Source organism: Sardina pilchardus, chromosome 6, assembly GCF_963854185.1.
Source record: "Sardina pilchardus chromosome 6, fSarPil1.1, whole genome shotgun sequence".
NCBI lineage: Eukaryota > Metazoa > Chordata > Actinopteri > Clupeiformes > Clupeidae > Sardina > Sardina pilchardus.
Window position 1 is genome coordinate 19,948,757 of NC_084999.1, and position 23,579 is coordinate 19,972,335.

At 47.3% G+C, this 23,579-nt stretch overlaps 1 protein-coding gene across 1 annotated transcript in view; it reads left to right on the top strand.

Moving 5' to 3' along the window:
- The window catches only part of zfpm2a (zinc finger protein, FOG family member 2a), a 135,610-nt gene that overhangs the window by 31,836 nt on the left and 80,195 nt on the right, over positions 1–23,579 (top strand). The window contains exons 2-3 of the mRNA XM_062537743.1: positions 10,288–10,446; positions 21,277–21,378. Of these exons, the coding sequence (XP_062393727.1) occupies positions 10,288–10,446; positions 21,277–21,378 (261 nt within the window). The remainder of the gene's footprint in view (positions 1–10,287; positions 10,447–21,276; positions 21,379–23,579) is intronic.

A 23,579-nucleotide genomic window follows, 5' to 3' on the forward strand; every position in this document is an offset into this window, starting at 1 on the left:
GGCGCCGTTGTCAGAATGCCCCCACCGGTAAATATGGTAATAGGCGGGCCTCGACGCCGCCGCAGCCGAGCGCAAAATAATTTGGCCATCACTCTGATGCCTTGAGGGCCCCATGGGATTGGCCTCCAGAAGGAAGGTGCCCATTGACATGCCGTACACGCCAAGATATAATTATGGCTCCCTGTCTTTGTTCCTCTGCAGCTTCCTGCTCCCGCACTAGTAATTTGCTTGTAATACGGAGGCATTTTGTAAAACGGGGGGCTGTGATATTTAGGTTGGAGTATCCTCAGTGGGTTTGGAGTGATACAATTGTCACGCACAGAAGGCTCTTTGTGCTTTGTCATTTCAATAGGAGCTTGTCATTTTCTGTGGCTTTTTACTATTGCTATTGTTTTTTAGCTCCACCAAGGAGGATATGTTTTCGGTTTGGTTTGTGTTGGTGTTTGTGTGTCTGGTTGTTTGTCTGTCAGTCTAGTTGTCTGTCTGTCTCTGTTTGTCAGCAGGATTACTCGAAACAAACGCCACTTTTTTTTGAAACTGGGTAGAGAGGTTTAAGATAGGCCAAGAAAGAACCCAGTTAATTTCTGAGTGGCTTTGAATTAAAATAGATGTATTAATATTATTATTATTATTGCTATTATTATTATTATTAATAATAGTAATAATAATAATAATAATAATAATGATAATAATAAACTTCTGCTTGTATTTATTTGAATTTACCTGATTTTTTATTTGTATTTTATTTCTTTTTGATATAAAAATGTCCAGTGCTGTGCAGTACACAGAGCAGCTTGCTGGTGATGGACATCTTCTCATTTGGAGGGTGAGGATCAGCAGGTCACTGCAGGGTTCCTCTTTAAGTCTGTGCCCTGTCAAGGCTGGGGACTGGTGCGCTGGATTGTCATCTCTGAAGGAGTCTTTTGACAGAAGCTCTCTCTCTCTCCTATCGGCTCCAAGTAAAGGTCACACTTCCACACTCCTTCGCTTTTTTACAGGGGGAACATCCATCTCTCCCTTTGGAGAGTCTGCCTCTTAGTCTTACTGAAGCTCTCCCTCCCTCTCTCTCTCTCTGTCTGTCTGTATCTCTCTCTCTCTCTCTCTCTCTCTCTCTTTTCCGCTCACTTCCTCTCCTCTCTCTGGTGAGAGCGATGTCAAGCGTCACTGCAGACGTATGCTTTTCACTTGAAGGGTAATTAGAGGCTGCAGAGCTAGTTGTTAAGTAATGAGCTTGACAAGGTGACTGTGCCGACACAGGCTGTTGTGTTAAATTCTCTGTTTGTTCTTTCTCTCTCACGCTCATAAACACACACACACACACACACACACACATGCGAATGCATATACACACATACATATACACACACACACACACACACACACACACACACACACACACACACAAACACACACACACACACACACACACACACACACACACACACACACACACATACAGAGAGACACACCTTCCGGTGGGTTGCTTAACTGGAGTTCACAGTATTCCTCCTCCTTGGTTACAGCACACATAAAAGCAAGTCAGGACTACACTCATACAATATCAATGATAGTGTAATTATCTCCCTGGGTTTATTCTTGGAATGATGAAATTCACAGTGCCATAATGAAAATAACACATTGCACATCTCATAACAATCACGTGCCTCTTGATAATCCTATGTGCAATGTTAAATATTCTAAAATGTTGCACTTAGTCTAATCTTGCAATCTTGCAAGATTGTGAACTTAAGTGATAACGTGATCAAAAAAAAGTGCATCAAAGATCTAACAATGCATTTCGGTGGTCAAATGGAAAGTCTGCCCCCTTTGCATCAGCAAGCCCCATCAGCACAGCCAGGAGCTAGTAGCGCGTCTCCCTGGAATAGACTCACTTCTGGCAGTGGAGGACACATAACAGAAATCACCGGATGACGAAACCCGCGTGAAATATTTGACATCAGCAGTCGTCATGCAGCAGCAGCAGTAACGGCGGCCGCCGTGTTCTGAAGGCTGCGGGAGATGAGACGAGACGCAGGAGTCTTCCCGTTAGGCGCGGCTGAGGCGTTAACCCTCCGATGAGGCAGATCAGACACAACCATCAATGGAGTCCCTGGGTCAGGCGTGGGTGGGGGGTGGGGAAAGGAGGGGGGGGCTGGGATCGCTAGAGGCTGGCCTGTCAGCGGTGATGGCCTGCGATGGTGCACTGTGGCTGGGGAGCTGAAGGTTCTCTACTCCCCCACCACCCTCCACCTCCACCCGCCATGTCTGGAGAGGAAAGAGAGTCACAGAGAGCATTCTAATCTCCTAACTCTAAGCTTCCTATGACCAGATCAAGAATTAAGGGAGCGTCAAAAAAAAAGTCAGTCTCTCTCTCTCTCTCTCGCTCTCTCTCTCTCTCACTCACTCTCTCTCTCTCTCTCTCTCTCTCTCTGTCTCTCTCTCTCCCTCTCGCTCTCTCTGTTTTAAAGGACAGCACTTTGAATGTCATTTGACAATTTCCTTTTAATTAGAACTAATTTACAGAAAGATGCCCACCAGCTAATCTTTACAGGATAATTAACTTCTATTTTCTTTACTTTTAATTAAAAAGTGGAAAAGATTTAGCTGATCCATAAAGAATTGTTCTTTTGAATTGTTCATCAGACTTCACACTTCTTTTTGGCATGGGTAATATTTAGATCTTATCAGTCATGGCAGTCTCCGTCGAGTTTGAGCAGTGAGCTTTTTTATCTGGGGTATTAAGAAGTGGAACTATCAATAGTGGAAATAGGAACCAGAGGCAAATTAGAATAGAATTAATGAGAAATTTATTGCTAAAGAAACTCCCCTTCCTTTTAGTGTTGAAATGAAATTGGCATCTCAGATATATCCATTTCATGGAAATTTCCTTGATGGGGGCAAAAATATTGTTTTATCTACACTACTTGATAAACTAATCATTTTCTCCAAAGCCTCTCCGATTGTCTTTGAAATGATATTTCCTTGACTGAAGGCTCATTGGAGCATTGGAGTTAACCCTTTGTGATTCGAAGAGGATTGAAACTGAAGAGAATAATACAGGAGGCATACTTGTTAGCATGAAATGGGTTAGCATGCTAAGCAAGTCAGTTGAGTTTGTTTAAGGCTTTTTCTGCTTTTCGACTCTTTGTTTTACAATAGATGCCATTTTTGGGTCGACTTAAGTGTGCACAGATGTCTGTCTAAATTCTGATTCATCCCAAATGGAATTGAAATGTCGGAGCTGTTTTGACTTTGTCAGAGTCCAGAGATGATCAAGTGAAATGCCTGCCTCACTCCCGCCAGTGATACCTATTAACCACAAATCTGAAGCCATGACCCAAACAGTGCTTTTACATCTTGCCTGAGCGCATAGTGGAGCTCTTAATACAAGTCAAAAGGAACGAGAGAATGAGAAGCCAAGTGAAAGACCACAAAAGAAACACTAGTTAGGCTGTCGAACAGGAACGAGTTGGCGGTATGCGTGAGGACATTTGGTCATTCAGTCTGTCCGTTTTTTATTCAGTAATCTGTTTGGGCTGCTTTGGACACGATTCAGGACGCACACACAGATTTACACACACACACACACACACACACACACACACACACACCAAAAACAAGAAAGGAAAAAAAACGACAGAAAGAGGAAAGAGAGAGAGAGAGAGAGAGAAATTGGGATGCACTCAAATGAGAGGGGGGAAGCTAATAAAGAGTTCGCACCTGAGCTTCAGACGGCTTGTCTCCCTTTTATTGGTGTCTAACATTTGGAGGACGACCCTGGGCCTCTAATAGAGAGCGCGAGGCTGCCAGTTGGGTGTACCTCTGCGTGCGGAGAGCAAAGCGAGGCTCGGCCCGGCCTGCCACACACACACACATCCACACACACTCACACACACACACACACACACACACACACACACACACACACACACACAGAGAGAGACACTGGCATCTGCCATCGCCCAAAGGCACGCTTTAGAGGGGCCTCCAGCATTTTAATGGGCCCCAGTCAAAATGCCAGTGCATTTCTCATGCCATTCCAATTCCAATTCGCTGGATAAAGAAAATAGAAGCGAGCTATTTCCCTTTAATATCCTCACGAATGTAGCATCGGGGTGGGGGTGGGGGTGGAGTGGGTGGGGGACGGGGAAAAAAAGAAAAAAAAGAAGCACGGGCCAACAAAGCTTTAACTCCCCAAACTCAACTTTTTTCCCCCCTTCTTCTTCTTTGCGGTCGTTTTTTTTTTTTTTTTCTCTGTCTGTCCGTGCTGAAGTTCACACGCCATGCCAAGGCAGTCACTTTTGATGGATTTGGCTTCTGTGGGCGATTTCATTTAATCACTGAATCATGGAACTTTAAATTTTTACTGAAACACATTCAGCAAAAATGACCTAATTAGGCTGTAAAACTGGTCTTTTTTCCCCCTCATCCCGATGCCCCAAATCGGGCCACCATGCTTGTGACATTTAGTAAAGAGAGTTTGTTTGATTCGTCCATAGCAATCACTCGGCTAAAGAAAATTCGCTTCAGTCTTCCCCCGCCGCAGTTTTTTGCCATTCCATTGTCACTTTCAATGTAGATGTAAACAGCAGATACCTCGCGTTGAATTAACAACAGCTTCTTTGTGTAAAAAAAAAATACATTTCTACCTCCCGGACTCGGTTCGCTTGTGTACCTCGGCGAGCGCCAAGGTCATGTGAACCCCAGGGCGGGTGAGCGATGTCATCCGTAGGCATGCCGACGGGGCTGCTGTGTCATCAGTGCTGGAGACGATCCGCTGCTTTCCAAAAGGGTGTGTCCTGTCATCCTCAGATTACTTCACCCCCCCCCCCCCCCCCAACACACACACACACACACACACACACACACACACACACACACTCACACACACAAACACACACTCATCCACTCTCGCTTTCTCTTTTTTTTCCCCCTGTGGCAATTTAATGTGTGGGTCTCGGTGCAGAGTTCCCGTAACAGTTTGTTGACTGTTGATTGTAAGTGCCCAACTTTAGGAACGCAGCCATTTCTAATCACCAGAATTACATTGCTTAGCAACCGGAAAATCAAGTTAAACAATAGCACTGCTTATTCCCGGTCACAGACAGCGGCCCTGAAAACACATCAATCTCAGGCTGATGCTGTTCCACCCTGTCTCACAAACACAAACACATGCACACACACACACACATACACATACGCCCCCCCCCCCCTCACACACACACACACACGCACACACACACACACACACACACACACACACACACACATACAGACACACATACAGACACACAATTACAAACCAAATAGACTGAGCCATGTAAGATACCACAGATGGCAATTTTCTCTGGACTAGCATTGCAGCATTAGCTCTACACTGGGTTTGATCATAGAGTGTACGTATGACCTGAGAACATTCTGTCTCTCTCCCCACCTCTCTCTCCCTCTCTCTTTCTTCCCTTTCTCTCTGTTTTTCTTTTTTCCTCCCTGTGATTCATACGAAAGAAAAGAGTTGCACGATGAATAATCCCACCGAGGGTTCCTGTAACACATTAAGCCAATAAGAATCACGTAAAATGCTATCTATTTTATTACGCCGATGAAGGATTAAATTACAGGCTGGAGCCCTGTAACGCATATACACTGGGCTGGCTCCTAAGCTGCCAGAGGCCCTCGCCGGATCCCCGAGGTCATTAGAACCGACGTGCGTGCATCACGAGAACATATTGGCCCCCTGTCCTATTACCCCTCCTCCTCCTCCACCTCCTCCTCCTCCTCCTCCTCCTTCACCTCCTCCACCCTTCCCCCTCCTCTGCTGGTGCTGGTGGTGGTGGTGGTGCTGCTGCTGCTTCATCATCCACTCCAGCGGGAGGAGAAGAGGGAGAGAATGCAGGCGGTGTGTGTGTGACCCTCTTTGACTGACCACTCGTCCCCTCTCACGCCGAAAGGAGCTCTGTCCTGCAATCACGGCTTTACAGGTGGCAGTGCTGCTCTGCTATTGTGCAAGGATTTTTTTGTTGTTGTTTTCTAGTCGGAGGGAAAGAGTCTTTGAGCTCCTTTTTGTTTATTGTAGTAGATGTAGTAGAAGTAGAAGTGTGTGTGTGTGGGGGGGGGGGTTGTGTGTTTATCTGCATATATGTATGTGTGTGTGTGTGTGTGTGTGTGTGTGTGTGTGTGTGTGTGAAAGAGAGAGTGGGTGGGTGGATGGTTGGTTGTGTGTTTATCTGTATGTGTGTGTGTGTGTGTGTATGTGTGTGTGTGTGTGTGTGTGTGTGTGTGCGCGCGTTCTGTTTCTGTGTCTGGAAAGTCCAGAACCTCAGCGGTATCTGCCCAGGCACAAAGGGGCTTGCGGCTGGCCCCGGCCTTGGCAGCGCCTGGACCGCTCGTCCCCCCAGCGCGGGGCGGCCGCATTATGCATCCTCCCGCTCAGGCTCTCCCAGGTGCTCCGCTCCCTCTTTATCCCCGGGCCAAGCCTGCTCCCTTTGTCCACGCCGAGCTTGGGGAAAGTCAATAAAAACAAAACAAAAAAAACCCCACACACACAACGCTCAAAAAATAAACTGGTGTAGGTGGGCGCAGGGGAAAAGAAACTAACAGTTTTCACATTTCTGGAGATCCGCCGCTTTGTTCTGTCCGGTTCAATTGCGTCCACCTTAATTAGGGGCCGGAGGAGAGAAGGCCCAGTTTGTGTTGCTGGTGTCCCGCTGTGGAGTCTGCGGATACTGTGGTCCCTGCTGATGTGTCATGAGGCCCCTTGACCATTCGCCGTCTAAAGCACCGACCGGCCATACGGCGTAGCAACGCTAAATTACGGGCCGATTACGTCATGATTTCACGGTCGAGTTTCAGATTAATTCTTAGGATTTTTATATCAAGAAAACTTGCATCGGTTCAAACATCGGTTTAAGGCAGGTCGACGAGTAAATGTAGATTTAGCTCAGTGACTGGCTTGATGCCTACAAGTGTGAGCATAGGTGGCCTTGATGTGTTTTGAGCCAACGGATTCTATTGAGTTGAACCTTTTCCCCAGGGGATGGTCAGCTCAAAACACAAAAGGCTTAGCTATAGAGGTTTAGCCGGTCATGCCTGTTTCTCCCACTCTCTCTCTCTCTCTCTCTCTCTACACTCATGTTTCAATACAGAATCAGTGTATAAAAAAACACAAACCTGAATGCATTCTCTGCGAGCCAGTTCTTTTTGGTCTTTAGCCACTCTTACTCTTAACAAGGTCTTACATGTTAAGTGAAAGCAGCGCAACTTGGCACTCGGGAGTAAATAAGTGACCTTTAGAAAGAGCTGCGGGGCAGCGTTGTGTCCATTCTACTTCCACCCCCCCCCCACCCCCCCCCACCCCCCCCTCTGCTCCCCCAAACCTCTGATCACCTCCCCGTGGAAACATACTGGTGTTCCAGGATACTGAATGTGACAGGGTTTTAAACAGTACACAACTAAATATAGCGGAGAGAAGGCCACTATCAGAAAATGAGCCAAGAGTGTGGTGCTGGTCGTTTAGAAAGTCATTATTCTTATCGTTTGCTGTCTGTGAAATTATTTCAGGTCTCTCTCCATGCAATGAATACTGTATAATAAGCTAAACATGTGGTGCGGGTTCGAAGTTTGGTAGTCAACGCAGGTCTGGCAGAGTAGCCCTTTGGGGGGGAAAAAAAGACACTACTCTGAATTTTGAATAAATAATCTGCTCTGATCTAGTTTGTCTATTAGTCGGTCTTTTGGTTGAAGAAGTTCAATCCTATCGTTTTTGAGTTCTGTTTATTTGAATGCAGTGCAGTATTAAGTTTGTATTGCGGGTATGGTGGGGAAGCTTTATGAAAATAGTTCTCATCTCGGCTCCTGTCTGATTGTTGTACAGTAGTGGCCTGATAAACCTGGTTATTCGCCCCCCCCCCCCCCCCCCCCCAAGTCTGCAGCGTGTATTTCTCGCATTGCCTTCTAAGAAACGAGAACGATGTCAGAGTGTGCCAGGTTTCTGTAAATACAAATGTCTTCGGCGCTCCGTTCGACAACAATTCGCTTCTTCGCCGCTATCGCTCCTGTAGATCTGTCTCTGAATATCAAGGTACTTCACGCCTCTCTCACCTCATGCAGAAAAGCGTCCGATAAGATCACCAAAAAACATTAAAAAAAAGCGCTGTATCCTCGTTTAAAGTGACACTCGCTCCCCCCTTCTCGCGGCATCTATTAGAGGTGAGCGTTGTGTGCTAATTCTTTTCATGTGCGGCGCTTCAGTGGCGGAGGCCCGCGCTACAAAGGGCTAATGTGCGAGCCCGGGTGAAAAGAACGCCGCTGTTGGCCCAGATCGGTGGGGGGGCTTTTATGAGGCGCGGTGCGTGCGTGTGTGCGTGCGAACAGGAGCACCCGAATGCCTGATCTTTCTTTTTTAATTTTTTTGAGAAAGTATTCTTTCTTTATTTTGCCCCCCTTCACTATCACATTCCAATAGGGCAGGTTGTGAGAGTGCGGAGAGGAGATCGCAGCATCTTGGGCCAAGCCAGCACACTCTCTCCTCTCAGTTTGAGTGTGTGACAGAGAGAGATGAGGCTCCAAGGAAGTGGGAACAAAACAGTCGACATACTCATATCCTATTAGACCAGACAGTATGGCAATGTTATTGCTGAGTACAGTGTAGCCCACATTAGATGTTATGTTCAAATACGTCTGGGTTTTTTTTCTTTTTAAAAAAGACAACCATTTTGTGTCCCAATTATTTGCTTAAATGTGCAAAACAAACAATTTTATGTGCACACCTTGTGCATTTAGTAGTGTTTTGGTAAAAATGCAACGATTGTATTCACTGAGGAAGGATGGTTTTGTGTATGTTACATTTAAATGGCTGTCATTTTTTTTCCCGCGGTAATATAATTCAGGTAGCAGTAATTCCATCAATGCCCTTGATTGAAGCAAAAAGTGGCAATATGCAAATCCACTACCATAAGAGATGTACAGCTACAAGCAAAACTGGGAAATCATTTAGATTTAAAGAAATAATATTGCACAGAGGGGGGAAAATTAATCACATGGAAAAAAATGTCTCCTTTAAGATTGCACTGGTGTATTACCTGGAGGCATGGAATGTAAATGGAAAATCAACATTGTACCCTGTGATAAGGCGAACAAATTAATAAAAGTATTTTCTCTCCACCTCCCTATGCTAGCGTTGGTGCGAAAAGTCATGAGGCAGTCAAAGAGGAACTTTTCCTCCGCTGCCCCCCTGAACACACACACACACACACACACACACACACACACACACACACACACACCCCTCCAGAGCTGACTTGTTTAGCTACTGATACAGACACACAGAGGAATGCACCCTGGCTTGGAGTCAGGTGGCTTTCGGCGAGCAGAAATCCCCCTCACAAAGAGCTTTTTTTCCCCTTCTTCTTCTCTCTATCAAGGTGGAGCAGGGTAGATACCTAAGAGCTATTTTACAATAGATAGAAAAATTATTCAATTGAATAAGCAGAATTCGGCGACTCTACCAAGCTTTGAATATGTCGCTCGGCAAGACTTTGGCTGTTTCATTTCACACCTTTGTCTAACGCTGCAGTACATAAGGCAAGCAAATAGGAATAATGCATATGCAAAACCTAGTGCTATTCTTGTAGGAAAACAACTCATCTGGTGACAGTGTGTTAGGTGGTGTAGCAATATATCTATGTGTGTGTGTGTGTGTGTGTGTGTGAGAGTGTATGTGTGTGCCTGTGTGTGTGTGTGTGTGCGGGCACATGTGCTTTCTGAAGGAGGCAGGGATCATTGGTGACAGCTCTCATCCTCTCCTCTGTCTCTCGTAGCTCATTGAGTAGCGACTGCTGAGTCATCCTTGGTGAACTGTGACTCAGATATTTCCAGGAAGGTCTGCACACTCCACGCTAAGAGGAACCCTCAAAGCTAGCCTGCTGTAATCCTTCGCTAAACTCCCCTGTACCCCCCCGCTCCGCTGTGTTGTCCTAACATTTACATTCACTTATCTGGCGGATGCCTTTTTTTTTTATTCTGTGTGACTGAAAGGACATTGATGGCATTTGGTTTCACGTCTCTTTCCTGCGTCGTCCGCATTAGACCCCTCTGGCTCTCGGTTCATCTCGCTTCGGGCTACGCTGGTTAAAGCGCGGGGAGCTTCAAAGGTCAATGACGGGCACGGTATTCAAATGGCTCAAATGGCTCTTTCATGCAATTGTATAATTCAGGAGATTTTTTCTTTTTCTGTCTTTTTTCTTCTTCTTCTTCTTCTTCACCGCTTCGTTCCGCTCGCCCCGTGCGCAGGTCCTCTGGACGATGGCCTTGAAGAGGAGGAAGAGGAGTGTGTGTCCGAGGAGAGCGAGCTGGTGGCCAAAGAGGAGTTCTCCACGGAAGAGGGCTTCGGCGGCGACTTTGAGCCCGAGAACCTGAGCTGTGAGGGCATGGACTACTTCTGTAACAAAGGTAAGCCTTCCTCCTCCTCACCCACTCACACTCTCATCATCCTCTTCCTCACCGTATCCCACCATGAGTATTTATCTCACTCCAGAGAACCCCCCTCCCCACCGTTGTTTTGTTTTGTTTTGCGCTCAGCGAATGGCGAGCCAGTAGGTATGCCAGCCATGATTTTTTTCATGCCGCTTAACTCGTCCACAATTTATTTACTTTGGCGGCATCAAATATTCAGGTAAGCAATAAATTCATTTGCACACACTGACAGAACCTATTAACAGAATCAAAAAATGAACAATGCACTTTCAATTGTGTTAATGATTTACAATGCACCCAGCTGCGAGCCCAAAGCTCCTATTGATGAGCTTTTGTGCTCGTTTGAACCACGAGCACCAAGTGGCTTGGCAGTGACGGTAATGGTGTGGGAATTTCTCCAGCACCTCTCTTGCCCAGGTTTCAAAGCATTCTGTTTGATATCTGATTCCCACTATGTACCTAAGAGCAGGAGTTTGATCTGGGAGATGGCAGCCACATTGCTGGCTGCTTCACTATCTAATACCAGCCAGGTACCATAAGGGTTGCCTGTGAGTGAGTGTGAGTGTGTGTGTAGTGTGTAGTGTGTAGTGTGTGTGTGTGTGTGTGTGTGTGTGTGTGTGTGTGTGTGTGTGCCTGCGTGTGTGTGTGTGTGTGTGTGTGTGTGTTACTGTGTCCAAGAGGGTTTGTCAGGAAGAAGAGGATTTAGATCAAAGCTCCTTCTCAGTTTGATTATCTTTCTGCACCTTTTAAAATTTGTTTCTGAGTTTAATTCATATCACCTCTACTGTCATACTGTATAATCTCCCTCTCTCTTTCTGTCTCTCTCTCTCTCTCTCTCTCTCACACACACACACACACACACACACACACACAACTTCACCACCGACAAATGACCCAGTAGACTTCACCCTCTCTTGTCTGCCTATGCCACTTATCTGACTGGTTAACAGAGCTTACTGTGTTCCTCCACCAGTACTGCACAAAGGGAGCCTTCCTGATGAAGACAGTCTGAGTATGCATGCACATGTATGGGAGCATGCCTTGAGGGAGCTGGCTCGTAGAGAAACACCTTGAAAGAAATCCTTTTCTTGTGCGACACAGGCTATGCATCGCAATAGTAATTTCTCTTTTGTTAGGACATAAAAGGCGCATAGCATCAGAACATGAATATTGATGGAGCTCGGCTCATAATTAGCTAATTGTGATGCCGTAGCCTTTGCAAAGCCCTGGGTTTTTTTTTCATGTTGAAATGTTAAAATGCTCACAGAGGAGCACCAATTTTCACACATCCGCTTTCCAAGTTTATATTATAAATACATTTTGTATTGGGTTAGAAATAGTCCATAATATGTATCGCTTATTTCATGTCCTTGACTGTCATACATACATTTGCAAACGTAGTGTTATCCGTGCCATGGCCAACCCGCGGAAATCGCACACTGTGACGTTTAGAACATGCAGTTCATTGGGTAATCAGCACCTTTCTCCACCCCTTACCGCAATTTTACGAATGTTAACAACTGAACAACACACTTAAATCACAAGCGCAGTTGAATGAAGTTAACTGATGATGACAACATTAAAAGGAATCAAACGTTTAGCGATCATGAAATAATACAATACATGATGTCAACAAGCAGGGAGATAATGAAGAGCACTAGTTCTGCTCTAACCACATGTGCCCATAGGCTATTGTACCCTGCGTTGGGTGGAACCACCGTGGTCAAGCCCAGCACACGCCCGGACTCGAACTCGCGAGACAGCAGCACCTTGGATCGGGAGTGGAGCGCGCTAACAATCCAGCCAAAAGCTCAGGCTACTATAGCTTTCATGCCAGCAGCGCTCTTGGGGCGTAGGGGATTGAGGTTTACCAACGTTCGACAAGCACAGCTAGCTAGCTGGCATCCATTACACTTTCATGGGTATGGGTATGTTTTCGCACATACAAGGGAATACCTAATGGCTCATTTTACGCTTTTCCTCCCATCTTTTTGACACAAAACTGACACTGACACTGACACTGCCCCTGACCCACATAATGTATGAATGCATATGCATGAGACGGTAAAGCACCATTTGACATTTTGCAGCTCCCACGACATGCAGTCTGCGTTTTTACCCCAGTGCGGCCTACACACGTCTTGCAAAACAAATACGCCTGAAGTGGCCCCAAAAGCCTAGCCTGAGCCCTCCACATTTTCATTTTGTCATGTTTGATCCTAAATTACAAAATATAGACAGTTATTCTATTTCCCTTTGATCATGAAGAAGCGGGGAATTGATAAGTAACATTAGCTAACATTGTATTTCTTATATAAAGCCCGGAACAGACAGTTTACTAAAGAAGTGTTCTTAACAGTTTGAATGCAACCTCGTTCCTCCACTGTAATATACAGAACATCCCAGTGATGCGTTTTAAAACTTTGACTTCAGATGAAAAGTGAAGTTAAAGAGTCAGTGCTAGTTGCCATACAAGAGATTAATTATAATTCGTGTCGTGTTTTTTTTTTTTTAATCAGTACTCTTCTAATGAGCCCTGACATTTGATGAAGTATATTCCAACCCTAAAGACTGAGGGCACAATAGGGTCAATTAACTGTAGCACATAAACAGCTATTTAAGTACACAAGCCGTAGCAGTGGTGAGAAGTAGTTGGAAAGTCCCTCAAATCCCTCTGCTGATATTTCTATTGTCTTCTCCAACACCAAGCCTCAGGAAATCTTCCTACTGTAGAAGAACCTCCTGCATTTCTGATGCCTCTGCACAAACCCGGAGCAGTGATTGTCCAAAGTTCCAACTGTTTAATTTCCTAGATACTTAAGTCATCTTCTTTTTATTGTCACTAAATGCACAAGCTGTTTTCGTCAGATTTTTTTTAGTTCCCCCTATCTGCGCTAATTCTCAGCTAAGTCTCCCCTTCACATCATAGCAGTGCTTTGGCCAAGCTCCCCTTTTCTCTCTCTCTCTCTCTCTCTCGCCATGGAAAGTTTTTGAGCAATCATCAGGTGTAGCCATTTCCCCCTCCCCTTGATCCGCTCCTCAATTAGATCTCTTTAAAACTAATTTAGCCCAACGTCTGAGTGGCTTAAATGTACCCCACTTAGCGCAGAAGTGCGGGGTGAATTAAACGTTGTGCAATCCTTCCTGCCTGGGCATTAAAGACGGTTTACGCCATGTTATTCCAGTGCTATAGGAAGAGAAGAAGGAGGAGAGAGAGAGAGAGAGAGAGAGAGAGGGCCCACTTCATTAAGTTAACCCTCTCAAATGTGATGGCGCGGTGTAATTAGCCGACTGCGGAGTCAGACGTCGGGCTTTAAAGGCAGCCACTCATCCCCCGGCCCCTTTATCTGGTCGGTGCTTTGGTGGCGGAGAATAAGGGCTGGCGTGCGCGCGTGTGTGTGTGTGTGTGTGTAAGGAGGACGGCTCGTGGGCAAGCAGTCGCCCTGCCTGGATCTCTGGGCGCTCAGCTCGGGTGCACTCTTTAGCTTAGCCCCTTGTATCTGTGTCGTCACTCTCCCCCCCCCCCCCCCCCCCCAAAAAAAATGGGCTTGTCAGGGGGGAAACCTAAAACCTCCATTAAAAGTTTCAGCCCATAATAGGTATTAAAAAGCTGTCGCAACACAAAAGGAGGAGCGGCCGTTTTCATTAACATACGGAGCGCTTATTAACTTTGATCAAGAGCGCCGTGGAGTAGGAAAAGCGGCTTAAAGGCACAAAGGTCACCAAGTTGAATGCCACCGAAAGTCCTCCTTCCTCCTCGTCTTGCCCTTGCCAGCCGGAACAAGGGGAGAGTTGGGCGATAACTGTTGCACCTTGAAGCTGAGGGGGCTCAGCCCTCTTGTCATCCTCAGTCCATCCTCACACAACCCCCCTCCTCACGCACTGCCGTTTCTGCCCTCCGTGCTTGAAGCCCTGCTGTTTGGTGCCGTCGTCCAAAACAACACTCACAGCACTTTGGCTTCCTCCTTCGGCTTCCTTCTGTCTTCCCTTGCCTTTCCAGTGAGTCGTTTTTGAGAGGGGGAACAAAAAAAAAAAACGTTTTACAGAAAACGACTTGTGGTACAGTCGAGATATATGTTTTTATCACTTCTTCTGCTCGCTTGGTACATAAAACCAGTGCCCCAGGCATTGCCAGTACTGTGCTCCAGCAGTTGTGCTATAAAAAACGTTTTCTGTCACAGACTGCCATTAATCGCCACGTCAATCTGTGGAGTTCGCCACCCATCACCGTTCTGCCGTGACAATGGCGCGGATTGCACCACCGTCCTTTTTATTGAGACGCCAGAGAGCATGCTTATGGATGTTCCGCTGCGGAATGAAATGGCGCCACGTTCAACCAACCTGGATTGAGAAAAAAAAGGGGGGGGGTGAAATGACAGCAAGACTCTTTCAAGGAAACGCACAAAGGGAGGGGGCGGATGGGGGGGTGGGTGGAGGGGGGACATATCTCTCCACTTCATTCCTATTCTCCGTGGCCGCCTGTCCACAATCTGCAGCCTTGGCAGCGGTGGCGTTCCACTGAGTGGCCACCCTTAAACTATTTGGAGAGTGTTTCAGCTCCAGTGGCAGCGGCGACAGTGGCCGCATACTCATGTACCATGAAATGATTGAGGGGGGCTCTTCTCGACGGCTTCACACGTAATGGTGTTGAAACAACATACAGTGGTGTGAAATGAAGTCGCCCCCCCCCCTCAATCCACCCCACCACCCCCCCGGCCCCGCTTGGTATGAGCGGGCGTTGCGAGAGCATGTGAATAAACATGAATCAGAGCAATAAGAGAGGGGTGGAGGAGGAGGTGTGGATGGAGGTGGAGGTGGAGGTGGGGAGGTGGAACGGTTGGATGGGAGTGAGAGAGCACTTGAGATCCCTGCATGATTTGCGGCACACCCACACACCCACACACCCCCCCGCCCCCAAAAAAGCACGGAAGACGAAGGGGGGAAAAAGAGGCTCTCTTGCACTACTAAGTCGACCTTGACATCTCCTTGGCGATTAAAGAAGCCCTCCTCAAACAACTTTCGCTGTGGTCAATTTCACGTTTATGGAGCTGTGCTTGCTTGTGAACACCATGGCAGTGTGTGAGGCCCATGTCCTGATTTATGTACCATTGTCACACAGAGAGCTATAATTGGAAGAGAGCTGCCATTTTTATTTACACAAGAGCGCCAACGGGTTTTTACAGAAATTGTGAAATTTCACCTTGCTTTCATTTCTTCTTTTCTGTTTTTTTGTGTTACTTGGACTTGGTCTTGTTATTGTTGGAAGAGCTGGGGCATATGTGGCAGGGGTCCCTGTGAACAGACTCTTAGTAGTCCCGAAAGTTCAAACGACGTGGAAATCATATCCCAGGTGGTGTGGAAAGACAGGCATTAAAAAAAAAAACATTTAAAACGTGTTGTCCTCTCAAAGAGCTTCACCAAACATGTATTCATGAGCGTTTTCTCATTCCGCGCGGCAATCCGCGGCACGAAAAAAAGCACCAAAGTGCGCCGATCAACACAGCGGCCCATCATTTGCTATGACGGACAGTGGCACGCCGCGGTCTCTAGTTTATTCATCGATTCATCTAAATGCTCCCATTATGATGCAGGCCCAGAGAGAGAGAGAGAGAGAGAGAGAGAGAGAGAGAGAGAGAGCCCCCTGGTTGAGCTTATCACATCTGAATGGGAACTCTGAATAGCTACGAGTTGGTTTAGTTAATGCCAAGGCGGACTGACCCGCCACGTGACCAGCCACAGCCACCGCTTGAATGAAATGGAATCATTTGAATCAAAAAGTGGGCGCCGGAAAAACGCCAAAGTCATAAACACAGAGCAAGCCCGAGTTAATTATGCTCGCCGCCTTTGTGCCATTTCGCAGGTAATCGGAAATCCTCCTCGGCAGAAAAAAAAAAAAAAAAAAAAACAGGCAGCGGGAGGGAATATCTCCGCAATAATTTCCCGTCGATCAGAGAAAGGGAAATGGGAGAGATGCCACGTTTTTGAATGCCCGAAAAGCCGAGCAGAAAAAAAAAAAAGGAAAAATCAGTGGGAATATGGAAAATGCTAATTTGCCGGGGAGGTTTGATAAGATGAATCGAGACATCCCTTTAGCCGCTCTTATTTGACTCAGCAGAGGAAATGAATCATTAATGTTTGTTAAGTATGACAATCTAGCCAGGCCAGATCTACATGCACCCAGCCCAACCCTACCCCCCCCCCCCCTTCCCCTCCTTCCCCTCCTGACTGACTGAATCAGAGAGAGATAAAGCGGCCGGGGCGGAAGCCACCCGCCCGCCAGCCGCCTGCCAGATTCTGTAATGATGGCGAATTTATGGGCCCTTTAAAGAGATAGTGGCCCAGGCCTTTTCGCTAATCACTTCACACCACTGGAGAGCTTTGTGGGATTTTTTCAGTACGTGTGTGAATGTATGTGTGTGTGTGTGTGTGTGTGTGTGTGTGTGTGTGTGTGTGTGTGTCTGTGTTTGTGAGGAGACGTTTGTTGGTGGTGGTGGGGGGTGCCCGGGTGGCGTTTGGAGGCATTTGAAAATTGTTTGTATCATAAGCTGAGATTTGTATTGGCGCCCGGCTTATCGGAGGCGCTGAAAATGAGCTGTTGGCCGGGGCCTGATGGCCTGGGCAGGGCCCTTTGTGAATTGTTGACCGCTCCTATCTCGACAGGCCATTGCGCCACTCGCTGCATTAATGGGTGTGATGCATGAAGATTGGGCGCCGGAGTGATTGAAGCCATTCTGTGTGGGGCATCTCCGCCGCCGCGGCCTGAATATGTTGATATTGTGAATCTCCATCAGGCAGCCCCCCTCTTCTCCCCTTTTTCACGCGCTTTGATTGGCTCCCTCGCTCGGCATTACGTGCGGGTGCCCCTCACCTCTGGAAAAAGGTGTCCTTCTCGAATGCGAACGGGAACGCCCTGAAGTCATCGGCCGTTCGCCCGCCCAAGCGTTTGTCTATTCCTCCGCCAATCTGTCGGCGTCTTGGCTTGGTCAGACGTGCTGGATTAGAATGGCTCTCAGATCTCCTTAAAAAATTGTCCACACCAGATTGACATTTTCAAGGGCTTCCTTGGCTGTGACAATGCTGAGAGGGAGAGAGAGGGGGGGGGGAAAGCCAATATGACTTTGTTGCTACCTTGCTGCAGGAGTTGTTTGTGTAAATCGCCTATAAGCTTATTGACCTGAGAGAGAGCGTGCGATGGCCATTAGGCAATGGGTGGAGCTTCCCCACTGATTGGCCGGCGATAGGGCTGATTTAACAAGCACAGTGGATGCATCAAACGTAAACAAACAAACAAACAAGCAAACACACACACACACACACACACACACACAGAGACACTTACATGCACACACATGCACAAACAGACGCACATTTGATCATTTAGTCAGTAAAACTAGATCACTGCTTGAAGACTGCTTTTAGACTGTCTCTATTGATTTGCAAACCCGTTCCTTACAAATCAAAAAATTAAAAGTGGCCACCAGTGGAAACTAAAATCACTAATTGACGTGGAGAGTCTAATATGCATCCAGCTGTGAGGGAATCAAATCGGCACATTATTTTCCTGAAAGGTGTTTGAGCTGATAGCCGATGCTTCAAAATCAGCCTGCGAGCGAGCAGTGTATATTGGTTATGCCCCCCCCCCCCCCCCCAACACACACACACACACACACACACACACAGACACACACACACACACAGACACACACTCACTTACACAGACACACTTACTTTGTACTCACAAGCACTAACTGTCTCTTTTCCCCTGCCATTTCCGCCGCCACATTCTTAGAAGAAACTTCATCAAACCCTGTGACATTGTTCCCTGTGAGGTGGCGGTGGCGATTGTGTTTAAAATGCATTGCAAACGGTGTCAGATAGAAGGCAGAAAATCCTTAATCACTGCTTAATTAAGGAATCATCTTGTAGCTTCATTTCCTGAGCTGTAATTAAACAGTTCCAATACGTTTCGTTACAGGGCTTAGCATGTTCGCCTGAGATCAAGGTAGTGCCTTTAATGTTATCTCGCCCGAGCTTTTTTTTTTTTCTCCCTCTCCCCTTTCTCTCTTTCAAACTTGCCACGTTGGAAGGAACTGTTGATATTGGGCTTTGTTATCCTCATCATAATACGAGAGGAGTGCGCTAAAAGAGCTTCTCCAGAGCTGACAATATAAATAGAGGAAGGGGGTGGGCTATCGTGTGTGTGTGTGTGTGTGTGTGTGTGTTGGGGAGGGGGGGTGGGGGGGGGGCATTAGAAAGAAGGAAAAAAGTGACAAGGAATGAAAAAAAAAGATTCCTGGTTGGTCCCAAGCAAGAAGTTGCATGAGGGAAACTGGGTCGTAATGACCTCATGTGCAGTAAAGTAGGACAGCATCTCTCTCTCTCTCTTCCTCTCTTCCTCTCTCTCTCTCTCTCTCTCACACACACACTTACACACACACACACACACACACACACACACACACTTCCTCTTCTTCTCTCTCTCTCTCTTTTTCTGCCGAGCAAGGCAGGAAAGGGGCTGCTCTCCTTTGGGCGATATTTACTGGCATCTTTGAAGTGAGCCGTGTCTTAACTGGCTTAGGGGCCCACCGTGGAGAGTGAATCCGATCTGAAGATTAACCCCCGGCAGGATGGACCCCAGTCGAGGATTGGGGGGGAGCGTGTGTGTGTGTGTGTGTGTGTGTGTGTGTGTGTGTGTGTGTGTGTGTGTGTGTGTGTGTGTGAGTGTGTGTGGTGGTGATGGTGGTGGGGGAAAGTGTCACCGGCAGGCATCACATTGCTCCTGGTGAGGTGGTTGTCATCGGTCACCAGCCTTTGGTACCAAGACCCCGGCTTCAATAACGCCAAAGCAACTCTGGAGAAAACTCCAGCTCTGGTCAACTCTCAAAGAGGTGGAGTGGAGGGGGCGGTGGGAGCGGTGTGTGTGTGTGTGTGTGTGGGGGGGGGGGGGGGGTCGGTGGGGGCATTTTGAAGATGGACCTCAGTAGTGATGCGAGGAAGGGGTCAGTAGTTTCTCCCCTCGTGTTTACCCTTCCTGGATCTCGTCAACAGCGACTCTCGACTGCCCGCTGCTCTCAAGGACGCCATAATTTTCAGGTGAACCCTGTGTCCCGCGCTGGAGCCCATCGGTCCACTTCAGTGTGCAGATGGAGGAGTGGCACCAGAGCCTGCCTAGCCCACTCATATAGCCCACTCATCCTCTCTGCTCCTCTACTCTCTACTCTACTCTACCTTACTTTACTCTACTCTACTCTACTCTACATTATCCTACGGTATACTGTACTCTACCTTACTCTACTCTACTCTACTCTACTCTACACTCTCCTATACTCTACTCTACTCTACTCTACTCTACTCAGCCACAGCTTTATCATATCAAAGTCCATGACAAAGATGCACAGGCGAGCTGGCGCACCCTACTCCCTTTCTCTCCGCACACACACACACACACACACACACACACACACACACACACACACACACACACACACACACACACACACACACATATGTACACACACATACATACTCACACATTCTAGAATAGGTAAACACACACACACACAAGCTCAGCCGTGCTTCCACTGAGCAGCTTTGCGTCAGACACCTCCGTGCTGCAGCTTGCTCGGGTCACTGGGTCCACCATGTCCCTCCATGCAGTCAATAGGAGCCCATAACACATCCAGCGCAGCATAGCTACAGCTCCAGCATGTCCTTCCAGCCCGGGTGATTTATTAGGCCTGTACAGCAGCACTCAGCCCTGGGTGGAGATGGGAGAGAGCCTGGAGTAGACAGAGAATGAGGCAGCTGGGGAGCTTTTACCCAGACCACCAGGGATAGGAGAGGCCTGCAAGGGTGTCCCTCTGTGGGTAATGGTACATGGTGTGTGTGTGTGTGTGTGTGTGTGTATGCGTGTGTTTGCACGTGTTTAGTGGAGTTCATCAGCACACTGCTGCCTTCGTAGAGGGAGAGAGAGAGAGAGAGAGAGAGAGAGAGAGAGAGAGAGAGGCAAACAGAGAGAAAGAGAGAAAAAACACAAAATGCAGCTTTGCTCGGAGCCTTAAGGAGTATTAAATAAGCTATGTGTGTCACACACACACACACACACACACACACACACACACACACACATACACCACAGAAAAGTACACAGCTCTAAATGCCTGCATCTCTCCACGGTTCCGTCCTAAGGCTCTGGGCTTCCTACTGAGAGTACTCATGGGGATGCTCCATGGCCCTGAGGTATAGGGGTAAGCACGCACGCACGCACCCACACACGCACACACACACGCACACACACACACACACACACACACACACACACACACACACACACACACACACACACACACACACACACACACACCACACACACGGTATCAGGGGGCACACTGAACTGTCTGGGACTCTCTGCGCGGGCCCCTACTGTACGTTAAGTGGTTCTCTGTTTGTTTTGCTGCTGTTTTAAGCTGCCAGGCATTTCCTCCAAGTCTACGGAGTCCAAATGATGTAATAGCAGAACACAGTTGCTATGAACAATCCCGTTACGCCGTCGTCTTGTTTACTTTCGCTTGACTGCCTGTGTTGCATTTGGGCCAGACATTACTTTAAATACTATATAATAATCCAGGAGTATGTATTTCAGGTGAATTGCGGTTTATAACCTTTTACACATAGGTATAGAAAGCATTAAAACTAGCATGATATCTGTCTCAGTTGTATTATGGGTTTACAGCAGCAGCCAAAAAATGCAACTGTTGTCCAGCCTCTGTGTAGCTGACTGGAGTGCCCTTGTGTTGTGTGTTTCAGGAGAAGAGGAGGGGAGCAGGGAAGTGGGGGAGTCAGACATGGACACGTCCACTGAGAAGACCCGACATCCCCCGCCAGAGTCTGAAGAATGGGATGGACCAAGTAAGGGAACCACATCAGTGCATTAAAGTGTAAATGCTTGCATGGTGTGTGTGTTTGGATTTGTGTGCGTGTGTGTGTGTGCGCGTGTGCGTGGGCACCTGTGCGTGTGTGCGTGTGCACCTGTGCGTGTGTGTGTGCACCTGTGTGTGTGTGCGTGTAACATGTGAACTGGGGAGTCCGCGAGGACACAAGTAGCCTACATCCAACTCTGTGTTCTCTTGCTTCTAGTGCCCATAAGCACACTGCAAAAAAAAAACCCAGCCCCCACCCCAGTCCTCTATTGCTAATCAGTCACCTGCCCTGACAACTCAAGAGATTCCGCTTTAAAAGGCACCTACTGTAGAACAGGAAGTAAACAGGCCGCCCGTCGGTTTTCACGGCACCGGCCTGCTCTCGTCCAGGTGTTGGGGGTGAGCGCTGGCCGCCGGCGGCGAGGCGAAGCCGCAAAATGGGCCATATTTTGGGGTGACCTCGGCTTGTCCGCGGCTCTCCTCTAAGCGCCGGGCCCATTAGCCAGAGGACTGTAATCACTTGTACGAGCCCCATTATGACACGTTTTAAATGAAGCCATCAGGGACCGGGGGATTTTGCACACTCAATAGCAGGACATCTGGAGATATCCTTGACAACGGCCGCAAGGTAGGAGCCCGAGATTATAGAAAAAAAAAGAGAAGGTTTTTCATTAGAGAGCCTTTTCCTTTATTTATGGATGAGGATGAAAACTTGAAAGAGTTGGCGTGTGTGTGCGAGTGTATGTGTGTACGTGTGTGTGTGTGTGTGTGTGTGTGTGTGTGTGTGTGTGTGTGTATGTTTGTGTTTGTGTGTGTTTGTGTGCGAGTGTGTGTGTGTGTGCACACATCTTGCTTTCACGTGTGCATTTTGCTTTAACATGTGTTAGTCACCACATATAGGTGAGCCATGCGTTTGTTCAAACGTATATGCACTGCTACAGTAGGTAGAGCTTTGATGTTCTCCAAACAAGGTCATGTGAAATAAAGATATCAGTCAAAAATGCTCCAACAAAGGGAGCATGGAGATGGCAAGCATGTTCCGCACCATTTCACAGAACGCTCGTCTGAAATTGGGTGTTCACAATAGGCCCCCGATAGCGATCGCGGGAGCGAGGAGTTCATCAGCAGCTTGTGTCTGATTACTCAGATCGACTGATGATCTTTGGTCCTCGCCGTCTTCCTTATCGCGCCACGGTAATATGTATGACAACGTTGTCATGCATATCGCACAGATCATCTATCAGAAGAGCGCGGCACTCGCTGTGGAGGCGCTCACACTGAGTAATGAACACTAGCGCCCGACGTCATGGCCCTGACTGAATTACCTTTCTCCGAAAAGCTGCGAGAGAGTTCAGGGAACTGAACGTGAATGGGCTTAAATGAAGTTGTTATCGCAATCATGTTTAAGTTTAGTCACCGGGGTTGCATGGAATGGATTAAATTGCTTTGCTCTTAAGCTTATTGTATGTGTTATTGAACATAGACTGGGGAAAGCCAGCACAAAGCCTATGCTCAAAATGCATATCTTTTTTTCTTAAAGAATCTCATTTTTCTGTGTGCATTCTTTCTCCAGGTTTATCCAATGCCTTTTTCCCCGTCTCTCTCAAAACTATATTTTTATCTTGTTTTTATTTTTTTTCCTTTTCTCATTCTTCCGTTCTTTCTTTCTTGCCTCCTCTCTTTTTTTTAAAAAAAAAGTCACTTCATCAAAGCGTCGGATAATACAGTGAACAAGATAGCAACACCAGCAATTACTGTTCTGCACTGTTAGTCGGGCACTGCTGAATATACAAAATATGATTCCCGTTTAATGCGAATGACCTCGAGAATTTATTGCAGGTGCATACGTTTATAGAAGTGGATTTGGGCAAGTTGTCTGTGCTGGGCAACCCCCCTGGGGGGGTGTATTTTATACTGACAGTGAATCAGTGTTATCAGCGCCTATCAGATAATGCATTTATCATTAAACTTCACATTTGCATTTCAATCTGGGGAAGGAAAATGAGCGTGGCCGGCGACAGATAAGAGCGCTTCGGACGACAGTAATAAACCATCACTGTGATCAGTCCGCCGACAGGACCGAGCGGGTCAAACCACAACCAGGAGGGCGATGCGACAGAGAGAGAGAGAGAGAGAGAGAGAGAAAGCGACAGAGAGAGAGAGAGAGAGAGAGAGAGAGAGAGAGAGAGA